General features: G+C 38.6%; 1 protein-coding gene across 1 annotated transcript in view; it reads left to right on the forward strand.

The window, feature by feature from the left end:
* LOC124780415 (protein furry) overlaps positions 1-23,934 on the forward strand; it is a 1,170,709-nt gene that overhangs the window by 118,320 nt on the left and 1,028,455 nt on the right. Inside the window, exons 21-22 of the mRNA XM_047253778.1 lie at positions 64-233; positions 8,680-8,978. Of these exons, the coding sequence (XP_047109734.1) occupies positions 64-233; positions 8,680-8,978 (469 nt within the window). The remainder of the gene's footprint in view (positions 1-63; positions 234-8,679; positions 8,979-23,934) is intronic.

The raw sequence follows: 23,934 nt of genomic DNA on the forward strand, positions 1-23,934 counted from the left end.
GTTTCATTACTCTAATCTTAACAACTGCTCCATTATACAGCATGTGCTTTTTTTGCATTTCAGTCAGTGGGTGCTAGATCGTGAAACTCAGTCACTTCATCCTACTTTTGTTGAATATGTTGATGGAGCCCGCCTGTATTTGGAAAGTGAAGCAGACAAGGATGTGCAAGCTGTCAAAGATATAAAATTTCATTTCTGCAACTTCATAAGAAAAATGATAAAAAGTTTCTCATGTAAGTATTATTATCAATTTACATATTTTTGTAGATACTTCGTTGTAGCAATAGCAAATGAATAATAAATTAGATACAAGAATACATGTTGCTGATTCATTCTGTTACCCTCTACCTCAGCCCATACTTCTACAGTTATTTTGTTTCTAGCAGAAATATTCTACTGTTAGCTGTCACAGCCATTGATCTCACAGTAGTTCCTCAGATATAAAGATGCATAAGCAGGGTGATGTGACAGCATATCAGTACAAGCATACATAGTGCCCAGATAGATCATTATTAAGCCAAACTAATGATGTTAGCTCTCAAAGGGTCATCTTATTCTTTGTGACTTGGCAAGCTGACAGCAAACAGGTAAGAGTGATAAGCTGCACATCAAAGAAGTAAGTGGACTTCATTTGATGTGATCAGATGTTAGGAAAGGATGGCATGTTAGCCTCTTACACAGTGAGACAAATCTCGGCTTCCACAATGCACAAAAATTGAATTTTAAAGAAATTAATGTGCTTTTTCATGAAAACTGAAGAACAAGCTGGTTCAGGCATTGCTCAAATACAAGATCTGTTCAAAAAATTCCGGAACATTTATAAAGCGAAATGCGGCTGGCATCCCTGCACATGCTTGTGTTAGTGTTTAACTGCCAGATGTTTCATTGTTGTATGTCTGTTAGTTATTGTTCAGTGCTGTATTGAGTAGAATGTTGTGTCGCACAGTTTGCGAATTTCAAGATGGCAGAGTTAGAGCAACAATGCGTCTGCATTAAATTATGCATGAAACTCAAGGAAACCTTTACAGAGACACACCAAATGATGCAGGAAGCCTATGATGACAAGTGCTTAAGCCATACTCAGTGTTACAAATGGATCACATGATTTAAAAGTGGCTGGACAGAGGTTAAAGATGACCCTCGTTCAGGATGCTCTTCAACATCTACCAATGACACTCATGTCACGAATGTCAACAAAATTGTGAGTGCGAATCAATAGGACTGACTGACTGAGAGATTTCAGAAGAATGTAACATTTTGGTTGGATGTTGTCATGAAATCCTGACACAGCATCTTGGAATGTATTGTGTTGCCGCTAAGTTTGTCCTATGGCTCATGAGTCAAGACCAGAAAAACTTTTGTCTGACAATCTGTGAAGAGCTTTTGGATTGCACAAGTGAGAACCAGATGTTCCTTAAGAGAATCATAACTAGTGATGAGACATGGGTCTATGGTTATGATGTTGAGACCAAGGGTCAGTCTTCACAATGGGATAGGAAAGGTTGTCCAAGTCCAAAAAGAGCTTGTCAGGTCAGGTCAAATGTGAAAGCCATGCTGACAGTTTTCTTTGACTTTGAAGGATTAGTTCATCGTGAATTAATACCACAGGGACAAACTGTTAATCAGTGGTACTATGAGGATGGATTGCAACACCTGTGAAAAAATGTGAGATGAAAATGATCTGAAATGTGGTGAGACAGTTCATGGCTCTTGCATCACGATACGCACCTGCACATTCATCCCTGTTGGTGCGTGACTGTTGCACAAAAACCAAATCACTGTGCTGCCTCATCCTCCATACTTTCCAGACCTGGCGCCTGTGGTCTTTTTTTATTTGCAAAGTTGAAAACCACATTGAAAGGATGAAGATTTGCAATGATAGACGAGATAAAAGAAAATTTGCAGATGGCGCTTCCTGCAATCCAGTAAGAGGCGTCCCAAGGCTGCTTCTGGAGTTGGAAACGGCATTGGAAGCAGTGTATCAATTGTGGAGGAGGGTATTTTGAAGGAAACCATGCACAATAAGTAAAAGGTAATGTAGAAAAGTTTGTGGACATAGTTCTGGAATTTTTTTCAAATACCTCATACATAATTGCATTGAGATAACTGTACTCTAGGTTAACATGCCGTGAGCTACAGTGAAATACATGACAAAATAAAATTGATTAACTAATAATAAAGTATCATTCTGTAACTCCTGGTGAAGATGTCTGTAATCAGAAAACTCTAGTAGAACAAAAATAATTAGATGACAAACGTTTGAGATTTTGAAATGTTTGAAAATAAGGGAGAAGTAAGTTGCAAATCTATAAATGTCATTTCAGCACCTACAGCAGTGATGGAGTTGATGTGCCAGCTGCTAAGAGGATTGCTTTGAAGAGTTTTGTAGCACATATAATTTGACTAAGGTAGTAGTTTGGAAAGTTAGTTACGATGTGCTACTATCATTGTTTCACTACTAATGTCTGCAAATCTGATAAGCAATTTATCATGCAATTTATTCAGGATGAATACCAACAATGTTTTAGCCAAAATGAGCATCTAATTATCATCTAGTGAAACAGAAACAACTGGAGCAGGACTGCTGGCTGAGATGGCACAGTGGTTAGTACACTGGACACATATTTGGTGTTATGATAATTAAAATTAGCATCCTGAAAACCAAATTTAGGTTTTCCATGCTTTTGCTCAATGATTAAGGCAAATGCTGGAATTGTTCTTTTTTAATAGATCCTCTGGTTTTCTTCCCCATCCTTCAACTGATTGGAGTTATATACTTAATCTCTAATGACCTCATTGTCAGTGAGTCATTAAACCCTCCTCCATATGCCTTCGTTCTTTTTAAGTGGGGTTGGTAGACACACAAATTTACAAATTGAATTGCATCTCCCAAGTTTTCAGAATCGCTTAAAATTCATTCTTTGGGATAATGATGATGGTTTTCCTTCAAAGGGCACTGAAGGGAGAGAAAGCGATTCCAAACACAGGTTCATCAGAGACGCAGGTTACAGGAAATAAAATGGGATTAATAATGTAAATTTGAGTTTCCACAATTTGGTTTTGCAATTAAGCAAGATTATTAACTACAGTTTGGCCCATCTTCAGCAGCCTTCTTGTACTGGGAAACAGTAAAAAGCAAATTTTAATTTAAGAGATCAGTAAAAATTGAGTCATGAAAATCACTTTAGTCATTAAATAAGCACAGGTAATATATTTCTCATAGGTAGTATATTTCTCATGTTAACAGTTCATGCTTTACTGTATTATGGCATGGAGAGCTGTATCAAACGAGTCTCTGGACTGAAGACCACAACAACAACAATCACAATTAATGCTAACAACTTTCATATATATCACGAAATACACTAGCCAGTCACATTAATCGGGCCACCTGTCAGCCTTTTGCAGCATGGACTGCAGTGAGCTGTGCAGGAAGAGTGTTAGTGAAGTTCTGGAAGGCACCATCAGGGATGCGAAGCCTGCTGACTTGAATACCATAACCAGCTATGTGAAGTTGTCGGTTGAAGATCCATGTCACAAACAGCCCGATCAAGGTGCTCCCACAGATTCACAATTGTTTCTAAATCCAGAAAATTTGGTGGCCAGGGGAAAAGGTAAACTCATCCTGGTGTTCTTGAAACCACATACATACACTGCGAGCTGTGTGACATATTGCGTTATCATGCTGGTAGAAGCCATCGTGTCAAGGAAAAACAAACTGCATGTATGGATGGACATGAATAGATGCACACTCATGTTGAGCTTGTTGTGCCTTCCAGAATGATGAAATCATCTCCCAGGGAATCCCACAATAACTTTCTGCAGATCATAACTCTCCATACCCTTGCCTGACCCCTTCCTTAGACTGCTGCAAGGCCATACATGCCAACAACTGTCTTCTGATAGAGAGTAATACGTGATTAATCTGAAAAGGCCACTTGTCACCTTTCAGTGGATGTCTAGTTGTGGTACTAGTGTGCAAATTCTAGTTTTTGTAGCCAATGAACAACAGTCAGCATGGATGCATGAACCAGACACATTGTGCAGAGGCCCGCACACAGCTACATTCACTGAATGTTCATTCAGTTTAAACACTATTGGGAACACCTTGGTTCATCTGAATTGGTCAGTTGCTCAGCATTTGCACACCTGTTTGCCTCTACACATCTATGCAGCTGTCACTCACTCCTGTCACTGCAATTTACCTGACAAGTTTTATGCACCCTCCTCTGCTAGTGCTACCACCTCCCATCTGTGAGTTGTTATTGCTTGTTGATATCGAACATAGGTCTTGGTTGCATTAATGGAGGAGATTAGAGTTTAATGTCCCGTTGACAGAGAAGGAAAGTGGCCATTCCCTTTTGAAGGAACCATCCAGCATTTGCCTTAAGCCTAAATCAGGAACTCGGGATGTGGGTTTGAACTGTCGTCCTCCCGAATGCGAGTCCAGTGTACTAAGCACTGTGTTACCCTGTTCGGTTGGTCACATTAATGTGACTGGACTGTGTATAATTTGTACTATGGCATCATAAAGCATTAGGTGGTTTCCTTTGAGTTAAAGCTTAATTTGACAAATAAATTCCTGAGAATATATGTTTGGTGCATAGTGTTGTGTGGGAGTGGATCATCATCTGAGTTACAACCAGAAAAGAAAAGAATGTATTTGAAATGACATTAACAGAAGGATGCTAAAATTTTTTGGTCAATAAGACCGCAGAATCAGTGAGGAGAGGAATATGTGTCAAACACTGGCTAGAAAAAGAGACAAGACAATGGGACATGTATTAAAACTTCATAGAATAACTTGCAGGGGGGCAAAAGTTAAAACAGGAGACAGGGATTGGGGTGAAGAGATTGGCACAGAAGAGGAAATCTCAATAGACCACATCAAATCAGTTAATAGCTCCATTGACTGTGCAAAATCACAGTACTTACAAAGAACTGCACAGTATAAAAAATATTTCCTACAACAATGAATTTTGAGGTTTTTGATTAAAATAAATGTTATGAACAGTCTAGATCTTTATTCTTTATGTCGGCATATTTGCAGCATTCTGCTGCTGTAGGGCTCCAAACAGTACAACGTAACATGGTGATATGTAATGTAATTTTGTTGGTGCATGAGAAACAGCTTGCTGTAGAATTTGAAGAGTTCATCCACACATGGAGAATAGTCTCCTTCAGCATGACAATAAGAGACCACACCTGAGCATGCGACATCTGCAACAGTCTGAAGCCTTGTGTCCAGTGTCATCGCTCATCCTCCATACAGTCCCAACTTGGCCAAAGCCAATTTTCAGCTGCTTCCAAAACTTAAAGAACATCTTAGTCAACAAAGTCAAACATTCTACAGTGACTCTAACAACGACTGATGAGAAATAAATATTTAGACATGAAGAATAAAGTTGTAGTATGTTAATAACTTTTGTTTTATTCAGAAACCTTTAAGAGTTTTCACATAAAATATTTCAAGGCATTACTTTTCAGCTTGCCATCATACTTTAATCGTACCCGTAGCTCGCTGGAAGTTTAATTTTGTAATGCTACTTTTATGTTTCTTATTCCAACTCTAGTTGTTCATGCATACAACTGCCCTAAACTGCCAATTACAGAATTTGTACTCATACTTCATCCCAAATACCTCGCAAAAATTGGTTTGTTCGTATTAGCTCAAGCCAGGCAACTGCTGAACTCACTGCGCTTCTGTGCTTTGAACTGCAATGATGTTAGGCATCAATATGTGTGAGATACTCTCAATCCTTCAGTATAGTCACCCTCATTGTCAATAACTTAATTCCAACTTCTGGAATATTTTGTTATTTGATTCAAGGAACAATATATTCATTACTTTTGAATGGCTTAGGTAATGGGATCAGACAGCTCTTCCAAGGAAGGTTTTGCCCAATTTGGGAAATAAGTTGAAGTCTGGTAGGTTCATGCCCGAATAATAGGAAGCCTGAGATAATACATCCAAACTGTATTTGCACGGACTTGGGGTATAAAATTTCTGGCATGCACAAATACACTCACAGAAACTTTATGATCCAATCCTGAGCAACTGTTGATGGGTTTTGTTCTTCTGCAAGGTTTTTGTCTAAGTGACTAAATTCATTAAAATGATTTATAGATTGTGAGAAATTTTTTCCAGCTGTACTGTGATTTCATGTATGATTTAAATCTCTGACAGATGTTTCAATAGAAACATCTTTATTTTAAAAAAATCATTCCTGCCTCTGTTAGTCTGCTAAGTAATCAGAGACACAGTTCTCAGAAATTTTTCACATATTCAAATCATTTATCAAAAATCATAATACTCATGTGAACAACCTTATGGTCACATGATCATCATCTTCAAGGACACCTTTCACTATTTTCATGTTTTTTTTTTAATTTCATTTTTCTTTTATCAATTCGTGACACACTCTGTGTTTAACATTGTTGCCTAAACTACAACTTGGTCTGTTCTGTGACAACTAGAGAAGAAAAAAAAAGTGCTGTTGAAGGCAGCTCTAAGGAGTCACATGAAGTAGAGGAATGTGGGTTTATTACTAATGTGAAGTTCATGGATATTTCTGTCTCTTGTTTTATACAGGGTGATTATAATTAAAGTAAACTTTCAAAATGCTGTAGAAATAACACCACTTGTCAGAATGACGTCGGATTGCAACAAGAATATTGTCGGAGAAGAGGTAATGCGTATGGCAGAAAAAATAAATAGTGTGAAAATTGATCAATAGATTGCTCTGTATGTGTCAGAATACCTAAATGGAAACACCTGTCGTGCACACGACCCATTGAAGTTGGTAAAAACACACCCAGTACACGGCTTTTCCTCCCTTCACGTCTGCAAGATTCGCGATGACTGTCTCAATGCAGGATCGTGGTCTGCTTGTAAAGCTGTATTACAAGAATAATACACAAGTCACTCTGCAGATGTTCCGGACACTGAAGTGTTTGAAAAAAAGGTGTTGGTCCGATGACTGCCTTGGGTCTGTGGAAAATGATTTGGAAATTCGAATTGACAGGTTCTTTTGGTGTGCAACTTGGCAGAGGGAGGAAATGAATTGATTCGGTGTCAGTGGAAGCAGTGGCCACAGCAGTGCAGGAGGATATGAGTAGTGGTGGGCAAATGTGTAGTGCAACTTGGTCATACCTGTGAGCATGGTGCCTAAAATCCTACAAAACATCCTTCTTTGCTATCCATTCAGAATTACCCATGTGCACAAGTTGCTTCCTGTTGACCTGCCAGCAAGAGAGACATTTGCTTTAGAATTTATTGCTCGCATGGAAGTGAACAATGATTGGCCATGCCGTGGAAGATTTTGTGGACAGATGGAGCCCACTTCCATGTGGCAAGATATGTCAGTACACAGAATTGTCAAATATGAGCAATGGAAAATCCACATGCAAATCAACCAGTATCACTTCATTGTAAAAGGTCACTGTGTGATGTGGGTATACGGCATCATTTATCATCGGGCCATATTTTTTCCAAGAGACAGGTGCTTCCTGTCCTGTTACATGTACCATCACTGGTAAGTTCTGTGAGTGTCTTTTGTGCAACTGTGTCATTCCAGCTCTCCAAAAGTGTGGCTGTGTGAATGGGATCATTTTTATGCAAGATGGCGCACCTCCACACATTGCAAATCCAGTTAAGCAGCTGCTGAAGTGCCATTTTGGAAATGCTAGAATTATCAGCCGCCATTTCCTTACCGCCTTGCTGTCCCAATCACCTGATCTTAATCTGTGTGACTTCTAGCTCTCGGGCGATCTGGAAGATGATGTGTTCAATGTTCCGATTTCAAATTTAGCTGCATTGAAGGCACACATTGCACAGCATATTCTGAACATGACCCTGGAAACACTTTGATCAGTTGTGGAACATGCTGTTTCTCAATTTCAGCATATTGAACATGTTTTGCACCAGTCACATGGAAATTAATAATCCAATTTGATTTTGATTGATACTTTTTATGTGGTTTTTGGCCTCAGAACAATTAAAAACCAATGTGATTGATGCTTTTTATGCAGTTTTTGGCCAAAGGACAGTTAAAAACTGATGTAATTGATGCTTTTTATGCAGTTTTTGGCCTTAGGACGATTAAAAACTGATGTGATTGATGCTTTTTTATGTGGTTTTTGGCCTCAGGACAATTAAAAACAGATTTTCCCCATCCATTTTGATATAACCTTGCTGTGGTGTATGACATTGCTGTGGTGAATGGGCTTGTGTAACTAACAGTATCACTCCTGTACACACATGCACACTGAGTAGTGTAGTTTGTTTAACATCAAACATACACCTTAGGCATTGTTGTATGATTCATTTGTGATTTGTAGTCGACCACTATTAAATTGTGATGCTTACAGCGGCACCTATTGCTACATTTTGTAACTATTTATTTTTCTTCTGCTATACGTTTTTCCCCTTCTCTAATAATATTCCATTGCAATTTGACATCATTCTGACCATTGGTGTTATTTCTACAGCGGTTTGAAAGTTTTACTTTAATTATAAGTATCCTGTATAGTTTTAAAGCAGTGGTACAGAAGTGTCAGTAAGAATCTGAAACAAAGAAAAAGTAATACTCTCAGAGTAAAGATTAGATTGACAATAACATCTTGTCCAGTTGTTTGTATCCTAAGTCTGTTGGTAATCTTTGGCTTCTCTTTATGTAGTGGAGACATGCCAGACTCTGCTCAAGAGGGATCTCCGGCAAAATCTGTTCAATCTTTTTTCTGGCTGGAGTGGGCATTTTGGTCGGCCACTAGCATCTCCAGGGCAGTCTCAAGATGTAAGTGCAGGATCCTCATCCAGCACAGCAGAGGAGAAGCCATGCTCAGAGCTGCAGCTGTCAGCCCTTCAAGCTATGAGTGCACTTCTGTGTTGTGGCCCATGCTTCAATCCCGCTGGCCTCTCTGAAGATGGAATCTTCTATCCCTGGCTGGATTTACTGCTGGCCTCCAGTGATGACAAGGTATGTTGCATTAATTTAAACAGAATTATTGTTGGAAAAGTGACCCAAATTTTGGCGAGTCAGTTTTATGATTTGTTTTTGGGCTTCTAGCAGAGTATGTGATTCCATTTTGCACACAATGATCCTGTTACAAATCTAGTCATTTTCTTTCAACTTAGTTATTGAAATATTGTGCATGATAAGGAATCAACAGTTTGGGTGGACTTCTGAAAACAAACCACAAGTTTGTTTTTATTTTTTAACCCATGAAAAAGTCACCTGAAAAATCCAAGCAGTAATATGTATAATAGTTCTAAATTTTCTTTGTACAAGAAACATTACCAAGGATATATTTGCAGACTGGACATGTAGGCTAATAAAACAGAGTAAGTATATAATCTGCACTTTATATGATATTACTCTATTATGTAATGGGTGTCTGAGTTGACACAAGCGTCAGAATGATATTACCACAGCATCAATGTTCGGAGAAATTAAGAATACAAGTCAGCAGATTATATCGTACTAACAACCCATGGCTTCGCATGGGTGGCACTGAGTATCTACAACTAGTCAACTTGCCTGATATAGTGGTAATTTAGTTTGCAGGCCACTGAGTAAAGTAATGATCAGAACTTGGAGAACAATGTTGTGTCACTGAATATTAACTCCAAATTCCAGTAGTGATCATATTTTTATAGAAAGCTGAACAAAGTTTGTTGCATTTAGCCTCCAGAACAAGCCTTTAACTGTGGACTAGCAGCTAATTTATGTTTATTTAAAATATTCTTTTGTATACTACATTGATAACCTCTTCAGTGTTGGGTGGAAAAATGAACACATTATATTCTGATGTCATTTGTGACAGGGCTATGTACAACTGGCCATGTGAAAAACAATGCACGCTTTGGTCATTTCCAGCAACGTTTCAGTGTCCTGCCCTATGCTTTGTTAACTGTCATACCAAAAGTAGGTGTGGGCATCATTGGCATTCTTGGTATCAGAACAGTTTGTTTGGTTCCAAGGTCAGTTAGTAGTGTGCAGTTGACCAGAAAATGTTAGAGATTAGTTATTAGGAGTCTTGTTTCAGTTCAGATACAGGATGGCTTTAAATTTTTTGGTAAAATAGGTCAGTAGGTGCATGCACCTGGTTTTAGTATTAATTTATGCAGTAAAGTTCCAGGTGGCATCGGAGAACCTAAGAGGGTCATATTTAAAGCAAAATCCGACAGCACATCATGTCTACGCATCTTGTCACATGACGTCCATTTGTGGTCGACTAATTTTGGCCAGTCTCTCACTATGTCAAAAATACATTTTGTGTCTCTGCCAGTGTTGGTTGTATGGTTATACTGCTTCATTTGTCACCATGTCAATGAGTAACCTACCTATTGTGAAGTGCACTTGATGCTCAGTTCTTAAACAAAGAAAAAGTTCGTCCTGTTAATATTCACCGGCAGATTGTTGAAGTTTATAATGTGGGTGTAATGAATGGTGGAAATGTGTGGTGTAAATGGTGTAAGCTGTTTAATGAAGAAAGGACAAATGTTTTGGCAACGAACGTTCTGGATGACCTACTGTTATGATTGATAACCTGACACAAAATGTTGATGATGCATTTCGCCAAAACGGACACTTCACTATTGACGAGCTACTTCAGAAATTTCCACGGGTTTCAAGATTAGTAGTTTATCACTGTTACTGACAAAAATGGTGACAAATTCTTGAGTCACATTGTGGCCGGTGATGAAATGTGGATTCTGCACTATGCTTCAGAGAATAAACAATAATCCAGTGAGTGGCATCATTCAAACTCCCCAATGAAACCATGAAAATTCAGACAAGAACCTTCAACACAGAAGATCATGGCCATGGTTTTTTGGGGTTGGAGAGGCATTCTTTTGTTACATTTTTTCCAAGAGGAAAAGCTGAGAGGTACTGTGAAACACTGTTAAAGCTTAGGTGTGCTATTCAATATTGCCAACGGGGACTGCTCTCTGGTGACATCACTCTGCTTCATGACAATGCTCGGCCTTACGTTGTGGCAAGAACAAAGATGTAACTAGACAAGTTTCATTGGGAGTCAATGGTTCATCTACCATGCAGCACTGAGTAGCACCATAAGACTTTCATCTGTTTCCAAAACTGAAGGAATTTCTTGGTGGAAAGTGGTTGGAAAATGACGACATGTTGAAAGAAACTGTTACTAACTGGTTTGACGGTCAGGTGGTACAGTTGTTTGATGTTAGGACCCAAAAGCTGTTGTCATGAATTGACAACTGTTTAAATGTTCATGATGACTATGTTGAAAAGCGAAAAAAAGTGCATATTGTAGTCTGTGATATAATTTACATTCATAAATAAAATTTCTCGTACTCCATTACAAACAATTCTTACTTTAAAAATAATCCTTGTAAAGTTCAGGAGGGTAAACCACTGGTTACTCTCTATCTAAGATTGTGTCAGCACAGTAATAAGTTTGTGATGGAACCTCAGACTTGGCAGAATGAAGTCATATACTTTACTGACTGGTTCATTTATAAGTGACAATATAGCCCTTTCCTGAAATCTCATTTGTAGGTGACAATATCACCCTTTCCTGAAACCAATCAAGTGTCTTAGTTGACATGTTACGAATATCTGGGTATACTTTATCAATGAATTCCACTTTTTTTGGTACCAAAACAGATGTTATTAATATTTATTTTACCATTTGTTGCTTGAAATTTGCCATTTCTTATTTTGGGCAAGCTATTAGCAAAATGTATATCATCTTGTCCAAAAGGCAGAACTCTCATATTAGTTTTAAGTTCAAGTCTTATTATATACAGGTACAATCTTTGCAAAAATGACTTGACTTCAACTGCCCTTATCCCTCTTCAGAGTAATGGTAAGATTTGACAGAAGTCTCCAGGAACAAAATGGTGCAGCCATTCAAAGGGATATTGTTGTTACACAAAACTTGCATTGTTCTGTCTATTGCTTTGAAGAATATTTTATGGGACATCAAAACCTGATCCCATGCAACTAGAGTGCAATCCCGTATTAGTTTACCAGGATTACTTTGCTTAGAAACGTTATAGATGCTGTAGGTGTCATAACCACAAAATTTCAGGGGAAGTTTGAATGTAGAATGAGCAGTTTGCCTGCCATCTGAAAGTATGGCAGCAGTGTCAGACAATGCCACAGCAAGGGCAATTTTTCAGCCAGATCTGACTTTTGTGAATATCATGTTAATCAAAAATGTAATGCCAGTGCCTCCAGGTACATCTAAAGAACACACTTTCCCTTCATTGTTGTTGATTGATGACATTATAAAATTGTTAAAATTTTTTCTCATGATTCAAATGACACTCATTTTGAATGGTCTGTAAAAGTTGGGAGTGACTGTAGTTTGTTTCTCACAAATGTGCTACAGATTTACCTGATAGAGATTCAGTCTCTTTATTCAATCCAAGTAAATCTCCAGAAAACATATTTTGGTTGTAATCTATATCATCTGGTACCTTCCAGAATGATGAGATCACCTCCTAGGGAAAGCCTCAAAAACATTCCCCAGATCATAATGCTCCCTCTTCTGGCCTGGACTCTTCCAATGAATGTTGCAGGGCTGTACATGCTTATAGCCATCTGTCCAATGTAACATAAAATGTGATTCACTTGAAAATGGATGTGTAGTAGTGGTATTGGCATGCAAATTCCAGCCTTTATTGCCTATGAACAACAGTCAGTCAGTGTGAATGAACCAGGCACCTGCTGTGGAGGCCCTCACACAGCTACATTCACTGAACAGTCATTCAGGAAACACTGTTAGTGGCCTCATGATTCCTCTGGGTTGTCAGTTGCTCGGCAGTTGCACTCATGTTTGCCTGTTCATATCTCTGTGCTGTCATTCACTCCTGTCACTTATGGCCCATGGTGCACTGCAATTGCTCCGACAAATTTTATGCACCCCACACTGCTAGTGCTGCCACCTGCCATCTGTGAGTGGTTACTGCATGTTGATGTTGAACGTAGGTAGTGGTCACATTAATGTGATTTGAATCATGTGTAATTTGTACTGTGGAATCATGAAACATTGGGTGGTTTTCTTTGAGTCAGAGCTTAATTTGACAAATAAATTAATGATAATATACATATGGTGCATAATATTGTGTGAAAGTGAATCATGAACTGAGGGTATAACCAGAAAAGAAGAGGAAGCCTTGGAGATTTGACATTACAGAAGGATGCTGAAAATCATGTAGACTGTAGAATATGTGTTAAACACTTACTAGAAGAAGAGACAGGACAATAGGATGTGTGTTAAAACTGCATAGAATAACTTCCTGGGCAGTTTAGGGAGTTGGAGGGGGGGGGGGGCAAAAGCAGTAAGAGAAGACAGGGATTATGATGTACCCAACAAATAAGTGTTGGTGTTGGATGTAGGTGCTTTGATGCTTGTTGACCGAAAGCTCACTTTCTAACAGTCTTTTTGTTGTGCCTATCTATGACTCCATCTCTCCGCTATATGGTGAGACGCTATTATCCTTTCATAATGCAAATATTTTAATGCTTTTAATAGTGTCAATAAAAGTAAACCATAAAGTTAAATTCACATTTTGTGAGGCACACCTCAGTAATGTAGCAATAATCAAGTCTTTTTCATGCATAATGTAATGTACAATTTCAGTGGCAACTCATCATCTCATCTGCCGGCTGAGATGCATCTCACGTTTCAATACTGATGAAACTACAGAAATGGTAACTGCCAGAAGTGAAGCGTGGCTCGCAGTTTTTTGTTGTTTTTGGTCAGTCTATGAGAGTAAGGAAATGTACGTCATGACAGACATGGCATGATATTTCCTTTACAAAGAAGAAATTTTTGTAAAATAGATAGAGACTGTGGAACTCAGAATGGTTAAAATGAACTGCACAACTATCAAAAGGATATGCAAAATTGCTTAGTGATTGTTTCCTTGATGTACCAGTTGAAACAAGATAGGCCGCTAAAAGTAATAGGATGATCTTGTCACTATTCCCAGTCATGGTTTTCAGTGTAGTGTTGCAGAAGGCACTAATAATTTTCAGATCATGGTATCAAATAAAGTTGGGAAAGAAATGGGACAATAAAAAATAAGGCATCAGATTAGATTAAATTTCTTGAAGTGGCCCAGACCAAATGACAAGAACTGTATACATTCCCCGATGATGCTGTTGAGGTAGACAATTGCACAAATATAGTAATTTTAAAAAATCTGCAAATGGGGTCATGACATCACCTCCAAGCTGCATATAATAGATAAGAACATTTCACTAGGTTAGTATGAACTGCCCTGATTGAAAAACTGTTTGATGTTGAGAGTATTAAATCATGTATGTAAAATTATAGTTGACAGACATCTGTTTGGAGATTCTGATTATCAAATTACTTAATTACTTATGACATCTTATAAGATTTGTATAACTGCAGACAAGATGGATTACAGTAAATGTGCCACAATGTGACATGTTGTTATTGAACACTGAGCCCAAGAGATGAAACACTGTTTTTTAATGTTCCAATGAGAACTAATATTGTTCACAAGTAGAGTAGTTCCTGTTGTATTATCATGTGTGTTTCTACATAATGTGGATAAACATATTACTGCTGAAGACTTCAAAATTCTGGAAAACGAAAAGGGTAGAATGGAGACTGAATCAGTAACAGATGGGATGCAGAGTGGGAAGCATGTCTTAGAGTACATAACAAAGAAAGAACAGAACTGCGTCAATGACATAAGCATGTCTGAACACTGCATGTTTACTATACATATTACTATTCTTAATTTACAATTCATTACTTGTAAAACAAAATTTGATTTTTAGAAGTTGTTGTAATTTGGACCAGTTGAGTTGTATAAAATTTTCTTCTCTGTAGTGAATTGTGGGTACTTTTGCTTGAGGACAACCTTACTGTCTTTTATTTCTAACATGATAAACACAAGTGTAACCAGTGGCCCAAGGCCCGAAGTAAAGAGAGAGAGAGAGAGAGAGAGAGAGAGAGAGAGAGAGAGAGAGAGAGAGAGTGAGTGTGTGTGTTTCATCATTTAGTAAGGATGTATATATAATTATGGAAAACAACACAGCACCAAGAAGGAGTTGTGCAACATGAATGGAAGTTAGTAAGTATGTTTATACTTCTGAAAGGTGACGTCTACTCAAATTTTGTACCAGTCGCATAAGAGTGGCCCTAGTAATGCCACTATGATGGTGCAAATCAAGTTTGCTTTAAATAATGCTGAAACAGTCGTGAGCATTAGTTACCTTTGAGATTGGTCAAGGTGAGTTGACGTTAGTCAAGAATGCCTTTAAGGCAATGAAGACTCCGTTATAAACACCTCACTGAGTTGGAACAAGATCGTGTAATAGGTCCTTGTGACTGCTGGCAATGACAGTCAGGAGAATGTACAGTCTCAAGAAGACTGAGCTCTGGAGAGCCAAATGGCATTGCCGAGAGGGAAGACCATTGCGGTGATGGATGGCTCTGGCACATAATACTACATCTGCAGCAGCAATTTGAGCAGTGGTTGGCACCACAGTGACACAACAAATGGTTACGAATCAGTTACTTTTAAGACGGGTCTGAGCCCAACACCCTGTAATGTGCATTACACTACCCCAAAGCACTGCCATTTGCGACTTAAGTGGTGTCAAGCAAGAGATAATTAGAGGGCAGGATGGAGATTCTTTTGTGTTTCCTGATGAAAGCTGATTCTATCTCAGTGCCAGTGATGGCTGTCTGTCGGTTAGGTGGAGGGCAGTTGAGAGCTTGCAAACAACCGGTCTACATGCTAGGCACACTGGATTTACATTTGAGTTATGGTCTGAGGAGTGATACTGTATTACAGCAGGAACACACTCATGATACTATTGGAGGGAGTCTCCATGATGTTTTTCCCTTGTATGTAAGTTCTTTACCTACACCAACCATAGAAACATTATATAACTCTTATCCCTTTTTTATCAGCTCAAAAATATCAGAATAAGTTGTCTCAGAAAAGTAGTCCATCCTTTATCCAGAAAGAACTTTTTCTTCCTTTTTCAGTTCTAGTAAAAATTTCATACAAATCTTTCATTCCGTCATAGAATCTGAATAATTTATCAAAACCATGGTCCTTTTAGTTGCTATAAAAAAAAAAAAAAATGTAAAAGTGATTCCTTTATTTGTGTGATAAACTACTGGAACAAGCTGATGCCATTTGATGTGTCTAGTAAGACCATGTCACAGTAATTACTTCACACCAACAACAAAAATTGTTTGAAATAATAGCTGAAACATAATTTATCCAAGACAACTAGGTTAAAAAATAAGCTAAATAAGCACAAAACATAAAAAATACTGACACTGAAAAGCAATTTATGAACTAATTATAATAATTGTAATAATAATAGTAACAATAACAGTATAAGTTTTATAAAAACATTTATGAAAAATTGCATAACATAACTCACATGGAAAAAGTTTGATATTTTTCCTATTACCTTCGTAGTGGCATATCATATATTATTGGAAATAAAGATCATATGTTAACTAAATAAATGAAAACACCCATTAATTTTCATTATTAATGTTCGCAAAGGATTTTAAATGAAATGACTAAAGAAAGAAAGGGAAAAAGAATCTGAAAAACAATGTGAGTTCAGAGCTTGATGGTCATTGGGATCGTCTTGCTGTTCGGTTGAGATAAAATTTTGCGTAAATCATTATGTTGTTAACTGGAAAAAAATAAAGTGGTGGAACTGAACTTTTAGGCAGTTTAAGAGGGGAAAGAGGCTAGAATTGTTGGAGGAAATTCATTAATAAAAAATGAGAAGACCAAACTTGCTAGCACAAAGCAATTTTAACTCCATTGTCTTATGAGCATCACATGAACATGGGCTGTACTAACTGCCTGTACTCTTACATTTAACTCATTTCTGAGGCATTTTCATAGAAAAGTTCACTGCAAATAGTAGAATGACATAGATAAAGAAAAATTTCTTTAACAGATTTAACAGTTAGGTGTTAAACGGTGTCCAAGAGTTGAGGCACAGTTTTATAAAACTCTAAGAAGTTTCATAACTGTTAAATGACTGATACACCGTAGTGCCATTCCTAACTTTAACTGCCTCCAGTGGTGTTTCCACTGATTGGAATGATTTTAAGGATGTCCCTTGCAGGATAGCAGATATGTGATGCATCAGCTGTTTATGTCGATTTCAATTGAGTTTTAGAATGAAGTCCGCTGGTGACAAATCAATGGAGCACAATACTTATATTCTCAGTTGTGAAAGATTGTCTCATATGAATGTGTGGACTACAGTTGAGGTGCCTTCTTCTGAAAGAAAACTGGTTCTTCTCCATTTAACTCTGACTGTACTCAAAATGAACAACACCATTGTGATAAAGCAATGCCATCAATATCACTTTCAGGTTCTCTTTCTGATTGTGTTATAGCGAATGTTTCATTAACAGTTAGGTGACATAGAGGTGCAAAATGTGCAGTTACCCTCATATATAATGAAGAGCCAAAGAAATTGGTACACCTGCCAAATATTGTGTAGGGCTCCCACGAGCACTTAAAGTACCACAACACGACATGGCATGGACTCGACTAATATCTGAAATAATGTTGGAGGGAATAGACACTATGAATTCTGCAGGGCTTCCCATAAATCTGTAAGAGTACGAGGGGTAGAGATCTCTTCAGAACAGCAAGTTGCAAGGCATCCCAGCTATGCTCAATAATGTTCATGCCTAGGGAATTTGGTGGTCAGTGGAAGTGTGTAATCTCAGAAGAGTGTTCTTGGAACCACTCTGTAGTAATTCTGGACATGTGGGGTATCGCATTGTCCTGCTGGAAATGCCCAAATCCATCGGAATGCGCAATGGACATGAATAGATGCAGGTGATCAGACAGGATGCTTACGTAAGTGTCACCTCTCTGTCGTATCTTGACGTATCAGGGGTCTCATATCACTCCCACTGCACACGCCCCACACCATTACAGAGCCTCCACCAGCTTGAACAGTACCTTGCTGACATGCAGGGTCCGTGGATTAATGAGGTTGTCTCCATACCTGTACACGTTCATCCGCTCGATACAATATAAAACGAGACTTGTCCGACCAGGCAACATGTTTCCAGTCATCAACAGCGCAACGTCGGTGTTCACGGGACCAGGCGAGGCATAAAGCTTTGTGTCGTACAGTCATCACGGGTACATGAGTGGGCCTTCGAGTCCGAAAGCCCGAATCGATGATGTTTCGTTGAATGGCTCGCACGCTGACACTTGTTGATGGCCCAGCATTGAAGTGTGCAGAAATTTGCGCAAGAGTTCCACTTCTGTCAGTTGAACGATTCTCTTTAGTCGTCGTCGGCCCCGTTCTGTCAGCATCTTTTTTTCCGGCCGCAGCTTGTCGGAGATTTGATGTTTTACCAGATTATTGATATTCACGACACATTGGTGGAATGGCCATACGGGAAAATTTCCTACTTCATCACTACCTCGGAGATGCTGTGTCCCATCGCTTGTGCGCCGACTATAACACCATGTTCAAACTCACTTAAATCTTGATAACCTGCCATTGTAGCAGCAGTAACGGATCTAAAGACTGCGCCAGACGCTTCTTGTCTTATATAGGCGTTGCCGACCTCAGCGCTGTATTCTGACTGTTTTCATATCTCTCTGTTTGAATATACATGCCTATATCAGTTTCTTTGGCGCTTCAGTGTAGATACCTATATAAACCGGTGCCTCTCCGACGGTCGTCAAGGGCAATTCTCTGATGTTTCAGCAGATATTTGCAATTTAGATTTTGCTATGTGTAGCTGGTGTCAGCGCAAACAAATCTTGCTCATCAACTCTTTCATACGACGCCAAGTGTCGACAAAATGCCTTGGTTTGTTTCCCGTTTCAAACAAAATGATTTTTAAATCGGAATTTTGCGTCCCCATTCGGCTAAAGCGACTGAGCAGCACGGTTTTCCGCGTGGCGGTAGCATTCAGCGCGCGCCAAGGCGGTGCTACCGCTGCTTGAAGTATTCACGTTTTACTGTCCCTGTTAATAGATATCGTTAAAATGAATATCGCATTAGACTAATCTGGGACCTCTCTGTCGAATGGGCATGTAAAATTCCACTTCAGAAAGCATTTTGCATGTAACGGGAAACAAACCGACGCTTTCCATCGATGCTGGGCGTCGCATGAAAGACATGATGAGCAGTATTTGTTCACGTTGCAAAAATAAAATCGCAAATATCTGTCGAAACTCAAGAGAAAATGCGCTTAAAGATTCTCAGGAGAGAGACCTTGTGTATAACCCCATTTCGCTTATAGTTTTTGACCACTTTTTTGGAATACTGCACAACGTGCAAATATTTCCGAGATTCATCTTGGTTTCACTGTAATTAATCACTGTGTTGGATGTAATATGCATATGGAGTCTTCTCCATTTTCCACTACTATCATTTTTTGCCTAAAAGCACTCTGCCCACCACACAATTAGTTTTGAAAAAAAATATGCCTGTCACAGTAATTTATTAAGGAATATTCTCGCGGTGTTCACATATTTTATATTCTCGTGTATAATTATAAGCATGACTGGTGATGCTGATAGCAGGAACTTGGCTTCCGTACTTCTGTCGGTTGTGAAAGGTTTATTTCTGTCTTATTCAAACGTGTTTGCTCTAAATTTGGATTAGCAATATGGATGCACCTCCACTGAGGAAATATGCAAGCTCACTGAAAGTTCTTTAAGAAATTGAAAAGCGTCGTCTGCATGTTCACCGGTGCCAAACATGAAACGACGCATTCCTTTAAGCTGAACGCTAGTCCAAATATTTCAGGCGTATGTGTCCACTGTCAGAGTTTCTGCTCAATAAAAGCCGACATGAAAATTTGAGTAATAAATTTCGGAGGGCAATATCTAGTATCTGTCTCCGATTTGCGAGTTTAACGGCCATATCTTCTCGCTTTCTGAAGCGTATGAGACGTGCGGGATGAAATATTGTCATTCAACTGGGCGAAGATCGTTGAAAATGGCTTTTAATGAGATACTGTTCTTATTACAGCGACTGACCTAGTATGGCGCCCTTGGAGGATGTATTTCCGTGTGCGATTAGTGTTTTACGTCCGTAATTATGTTAATTATTGTTGTTACAGTGACAGTCGCAAGTGGTTACAGTAGTTCGCTTTGGATCTTGCGTAGTTGCTGACAATCAGCAATGTAAGAACGGTTCAGTTACTATGTTCAACCCATTTAGTTTCCGACTCGGAAGGATATGTTGCAAATGAGCCACTGGTTGCCTATCGACACGAATTCTGTGAAACACAGATGTATTCTTAAGTAATTGGCTTTGATAACCATTAGCTTCAACGTGGTTTTGTGGCGCTTGACGAGAAACTGTGAACCACAACTGGTGTTAAGGACATTTAATGACGGTCCTTATCACAAAACAGTTGAGGTGGCTTTTTTTATTCCATTCCCACTATGTTTTGTTCAGTGAAGCACGAGGCATTTTACGTGATAGGTGGTGAAGAATGTTGCATTTACACACGTTATGTCAGGGTAGAGAGAGAGAGAGAGAGAGAGAGAGAGAGAGAGAGAGAGAGTCTGTCATTTAAAATCTCTCTTCATTCCAAATTTACAATCGACCATTTTCCCTTTACGCTAGCTTTATTTTTTATCGTTGCATTACACCTTTGTTCATTTGTTTTCTTTTCCTTCCATTTTTTCATCGTTAAGGTGTCGGAAGAATTATGCCTGCCAAATCTTGTCTCCACAATTCCTTCGTTAGTGTCATGTTAGAATATTGATGGATTCTTTTCTGGAAACCACATCTTGAATATTCGAAACCAGGTTTCCGATTTTTGTTGTGCACTCTTTTTCTCGTTTCTGCAAGCGTTATCTTTTTCATCTTTACTGTGATACTACCCTGCAATTGAAACAAACCAGTTACCGTTCGCACTGCCCTGCTTTGGGTACCCTGTTATTGTAATCTATATGGATTCCATATATTTGTGCAGTAGCAGTATTTCAGTACATACAGTATAAGAACTTCATGAATAACGTTCTTCCTGGACAAACAACAGTTTCTAAGTATTTTACCAGTGAATCCAAGCTTGCCATCACTGTAGCCTACCTGTACTGAACCTACGTCATTTTGCCACTTTATATCCTAACGCACGCGAGACGACAGACATGATTCGTTACTTATTAATGCAATAAGATAGACTGCTTCTTAACTTTTGGTTAGTTGCTGCACTGTATAGTTCTCCTTGTTTTGAGCTAGTTGTCACTGTGTGTAATAGACGTATATCTTGTTAATATTTGACAGGATATTTGTAGAAACTTTCTCGAATACCCAAGTCATGTAAAATAAGTCAGAGATTGCAACGAACACTATCCGCTGGTTGCAATTGCAAAGAAATGAAAAAGACTATCGCTCGAAAATACTTAAATAGCGTACCAAGTTTATATCAAGATGGAGCGTCTTTTAGATTACGCATTTAGCCACAATAGAAAATCTGTCCGCAGGCTAGAAATATTAGAAACTAAGAGTGACGATTCAGGAATAATTAGCTTTAATCTCTTTGAAAATGCATGTCATTTATATCTTCTCCAAAGATTAACTTGTTGTTCCTGAAATTACTATTGGTAGAAGTGCATGACAACCATTCAACAACAACAGCAGTCAGCCCTCGCTTACATTAGGTTAGTTGCATAGTTATGTAGATTTTCATCGCTGTAGGATGCTGCGTCATATTTCAGGTCTGGAATTTTACTTGGCACCTTCCATTATTGCAGTGATCGCTCCGTGATACAATAATTACTATATATTTTAATTTGTTTTTAGATTGTAAGTAACACCTTCATCTCGGTAGATTTGGGTTGGGCTCCATAGCCTCGTACCTTCTGTTCCTAAGCTCTTGAAATATGTTTTTGCTTTCTTCTATGGCGTATTTTTCGTTATGTTTCAACACTAATTCAATCCCTATCCCATATCTTTATCTGCATCCCTGTGGACTTAACGGCAAGTATCTAAATCGCGGGTGTCCAACCTTTTAGCTTACTGGGCCAAACTGGAAGAAAACGAATATTTTTGGGTTACGCATAATTTGCTTAACAAGAACCGTTGAGTAAAAAAAGGGACGCCACAGGTGTGCAATTAACACATTTAAGTATTTTAGATTTTGTATTAATTTATGATTCTTTATTCTAAAATAGCAAGATAGAATTAATTTGACTTTTTGTAGATGAGATTTCATTACTTTTACAACTTTACACAAAGAGAATTTTATCGATTTTTTTCCGATTGTTTCATAGATATTCATTTCTTGGGTCGCATGTCATTACTTCAGATCGTACTAGGTTAAAGTCATGAATTACCACACCAGACAACATTCTCCTCTGTGTTATAAATTTCAATCTGGTATCCTTTCCGTAAGCCTCAAAGATTTAATTTTTGGCATTTACTTTAGTGGTAAGCTCTTGTGAGGCAGTATCTTGAAAGAAAATTATAATTAAAAACTCTAAGATAGACAGTGGCAGAACTGATGGATGGTAAGTGCTTAAGGAACTGGACCTCATATTAAGGAGGTTCAAATTAGCGGTTTGCCGTCCCGATTTTGGTGTATTGCACATTTGCTAAATCACATGAGGCGAGTACTGGTATGGTTTCTAAGGCAAGCAGTCGCAACTGAACATGTTTTCTGCCACTAACACTGATAAAAAAATCAGGTCATGGATATCAATCTAAGACAATTGAAACTTCTGACTCATAATATCCAAACCATTTGTTCTATTACCCGTTGTGTTTCAAATGTATGACATCAACCATTTATACAAGTGTAACATTGTATCATGGCAAAAGTTAATCAGACAGTAGTTAGACTGAAGCATTTACTACTACATGGAGTGATAATGAACATAGTATTAGGTATAATACACACAGAAAATGCACACATACTCGCATGAAACATTCGTCATTAATTTAATATGGGCGTTGTTGGAATTTCTTGCTCGTAGACTTGGGTTTGTGCTGAACATTTGACATACCGCTCAAAAGCGTCCAGCGCTAGGTAGCAAACATCGACCTTGACAACGTGACTTCCACTGTAATGTACTGATTGAAACGTTTACTATATTCATCACTGTCTCCTAAACACTCAAGACAGAGTTAGGGAGATAAATCTTGATGCAATGTTCTTCTTTATTCGCGGAACTATGAACACATTTTTTTCCACATTTCCATAACTTCATTCTGGAAACTGGTTGTGCGGGGTGAAAAGCATCTGTGTAGTGCCTTCACGGAATTCTTCATGAGCCCCAACTTTATGTGAAGTAGTGGCACGCTTAACAGTTGACACACAGAAGGACGTTTTTGCTCTCTGGCTGCAACCTATCTCTAAGTTGTCACTTCTGCTATATGCAGTGGTGCTTTGTCTTTCCACAGCCCCTCTCCCAGACAAAACAGCTATCATATATTTGATGTATGCTATATCTACATTACCGTGAAAATAGTGATCGCTTTCAAATTGTCACAGATAGGGCATTGTACTCTCGATAGTGCACTTTTTAAGAAGTAACAAAATGCATTCGTATGCCTCTTTCAAGGGGTGTAGCATACAAGAGTCTTCTCAGCAAGTGACAAGGAAAGGCAGCTCCTTCTACCCACTCCCCACCCCCACCCAAATAATTTTCCCCAGGATCTTCACAAACCCAACAGAAAACCTGCCCGTCAGGTACACAGAGTATCAGTTTAGTACAGCTTTGAAGGAAACACCATTTAATGGATATTGACTACTATAGTCCAGTTACAATTACATGATAGTTGATGTCTGTCGCTTGCCGCTACAGTGTCGCCACATCCGCTGCCGGCTATCACAAGGTTATAGGTGACACACAAACTAGTCGAGTCACTTCACAAACACGATTAATGTGTAACGTAATGTTGGAGCAGCCGCCACGAGGCA

Source organism: Schistocerca piceifrons, chromosome 1 (genome assembly GCF_021461385.2).
Source record: "Schistocerca piceifrons isolate TAMUIC-IGC-003096 chromosome 1, iqSchPice1.1, whole genome shotgun sequence".
In the NCBI taxonomy this organism is placed as follows: Eukaryota; Metazoa; Arthropoda; class Insecta; order Orthoptera; family Acrididae; genus Schistocerca; species Schistocerca piceifrons.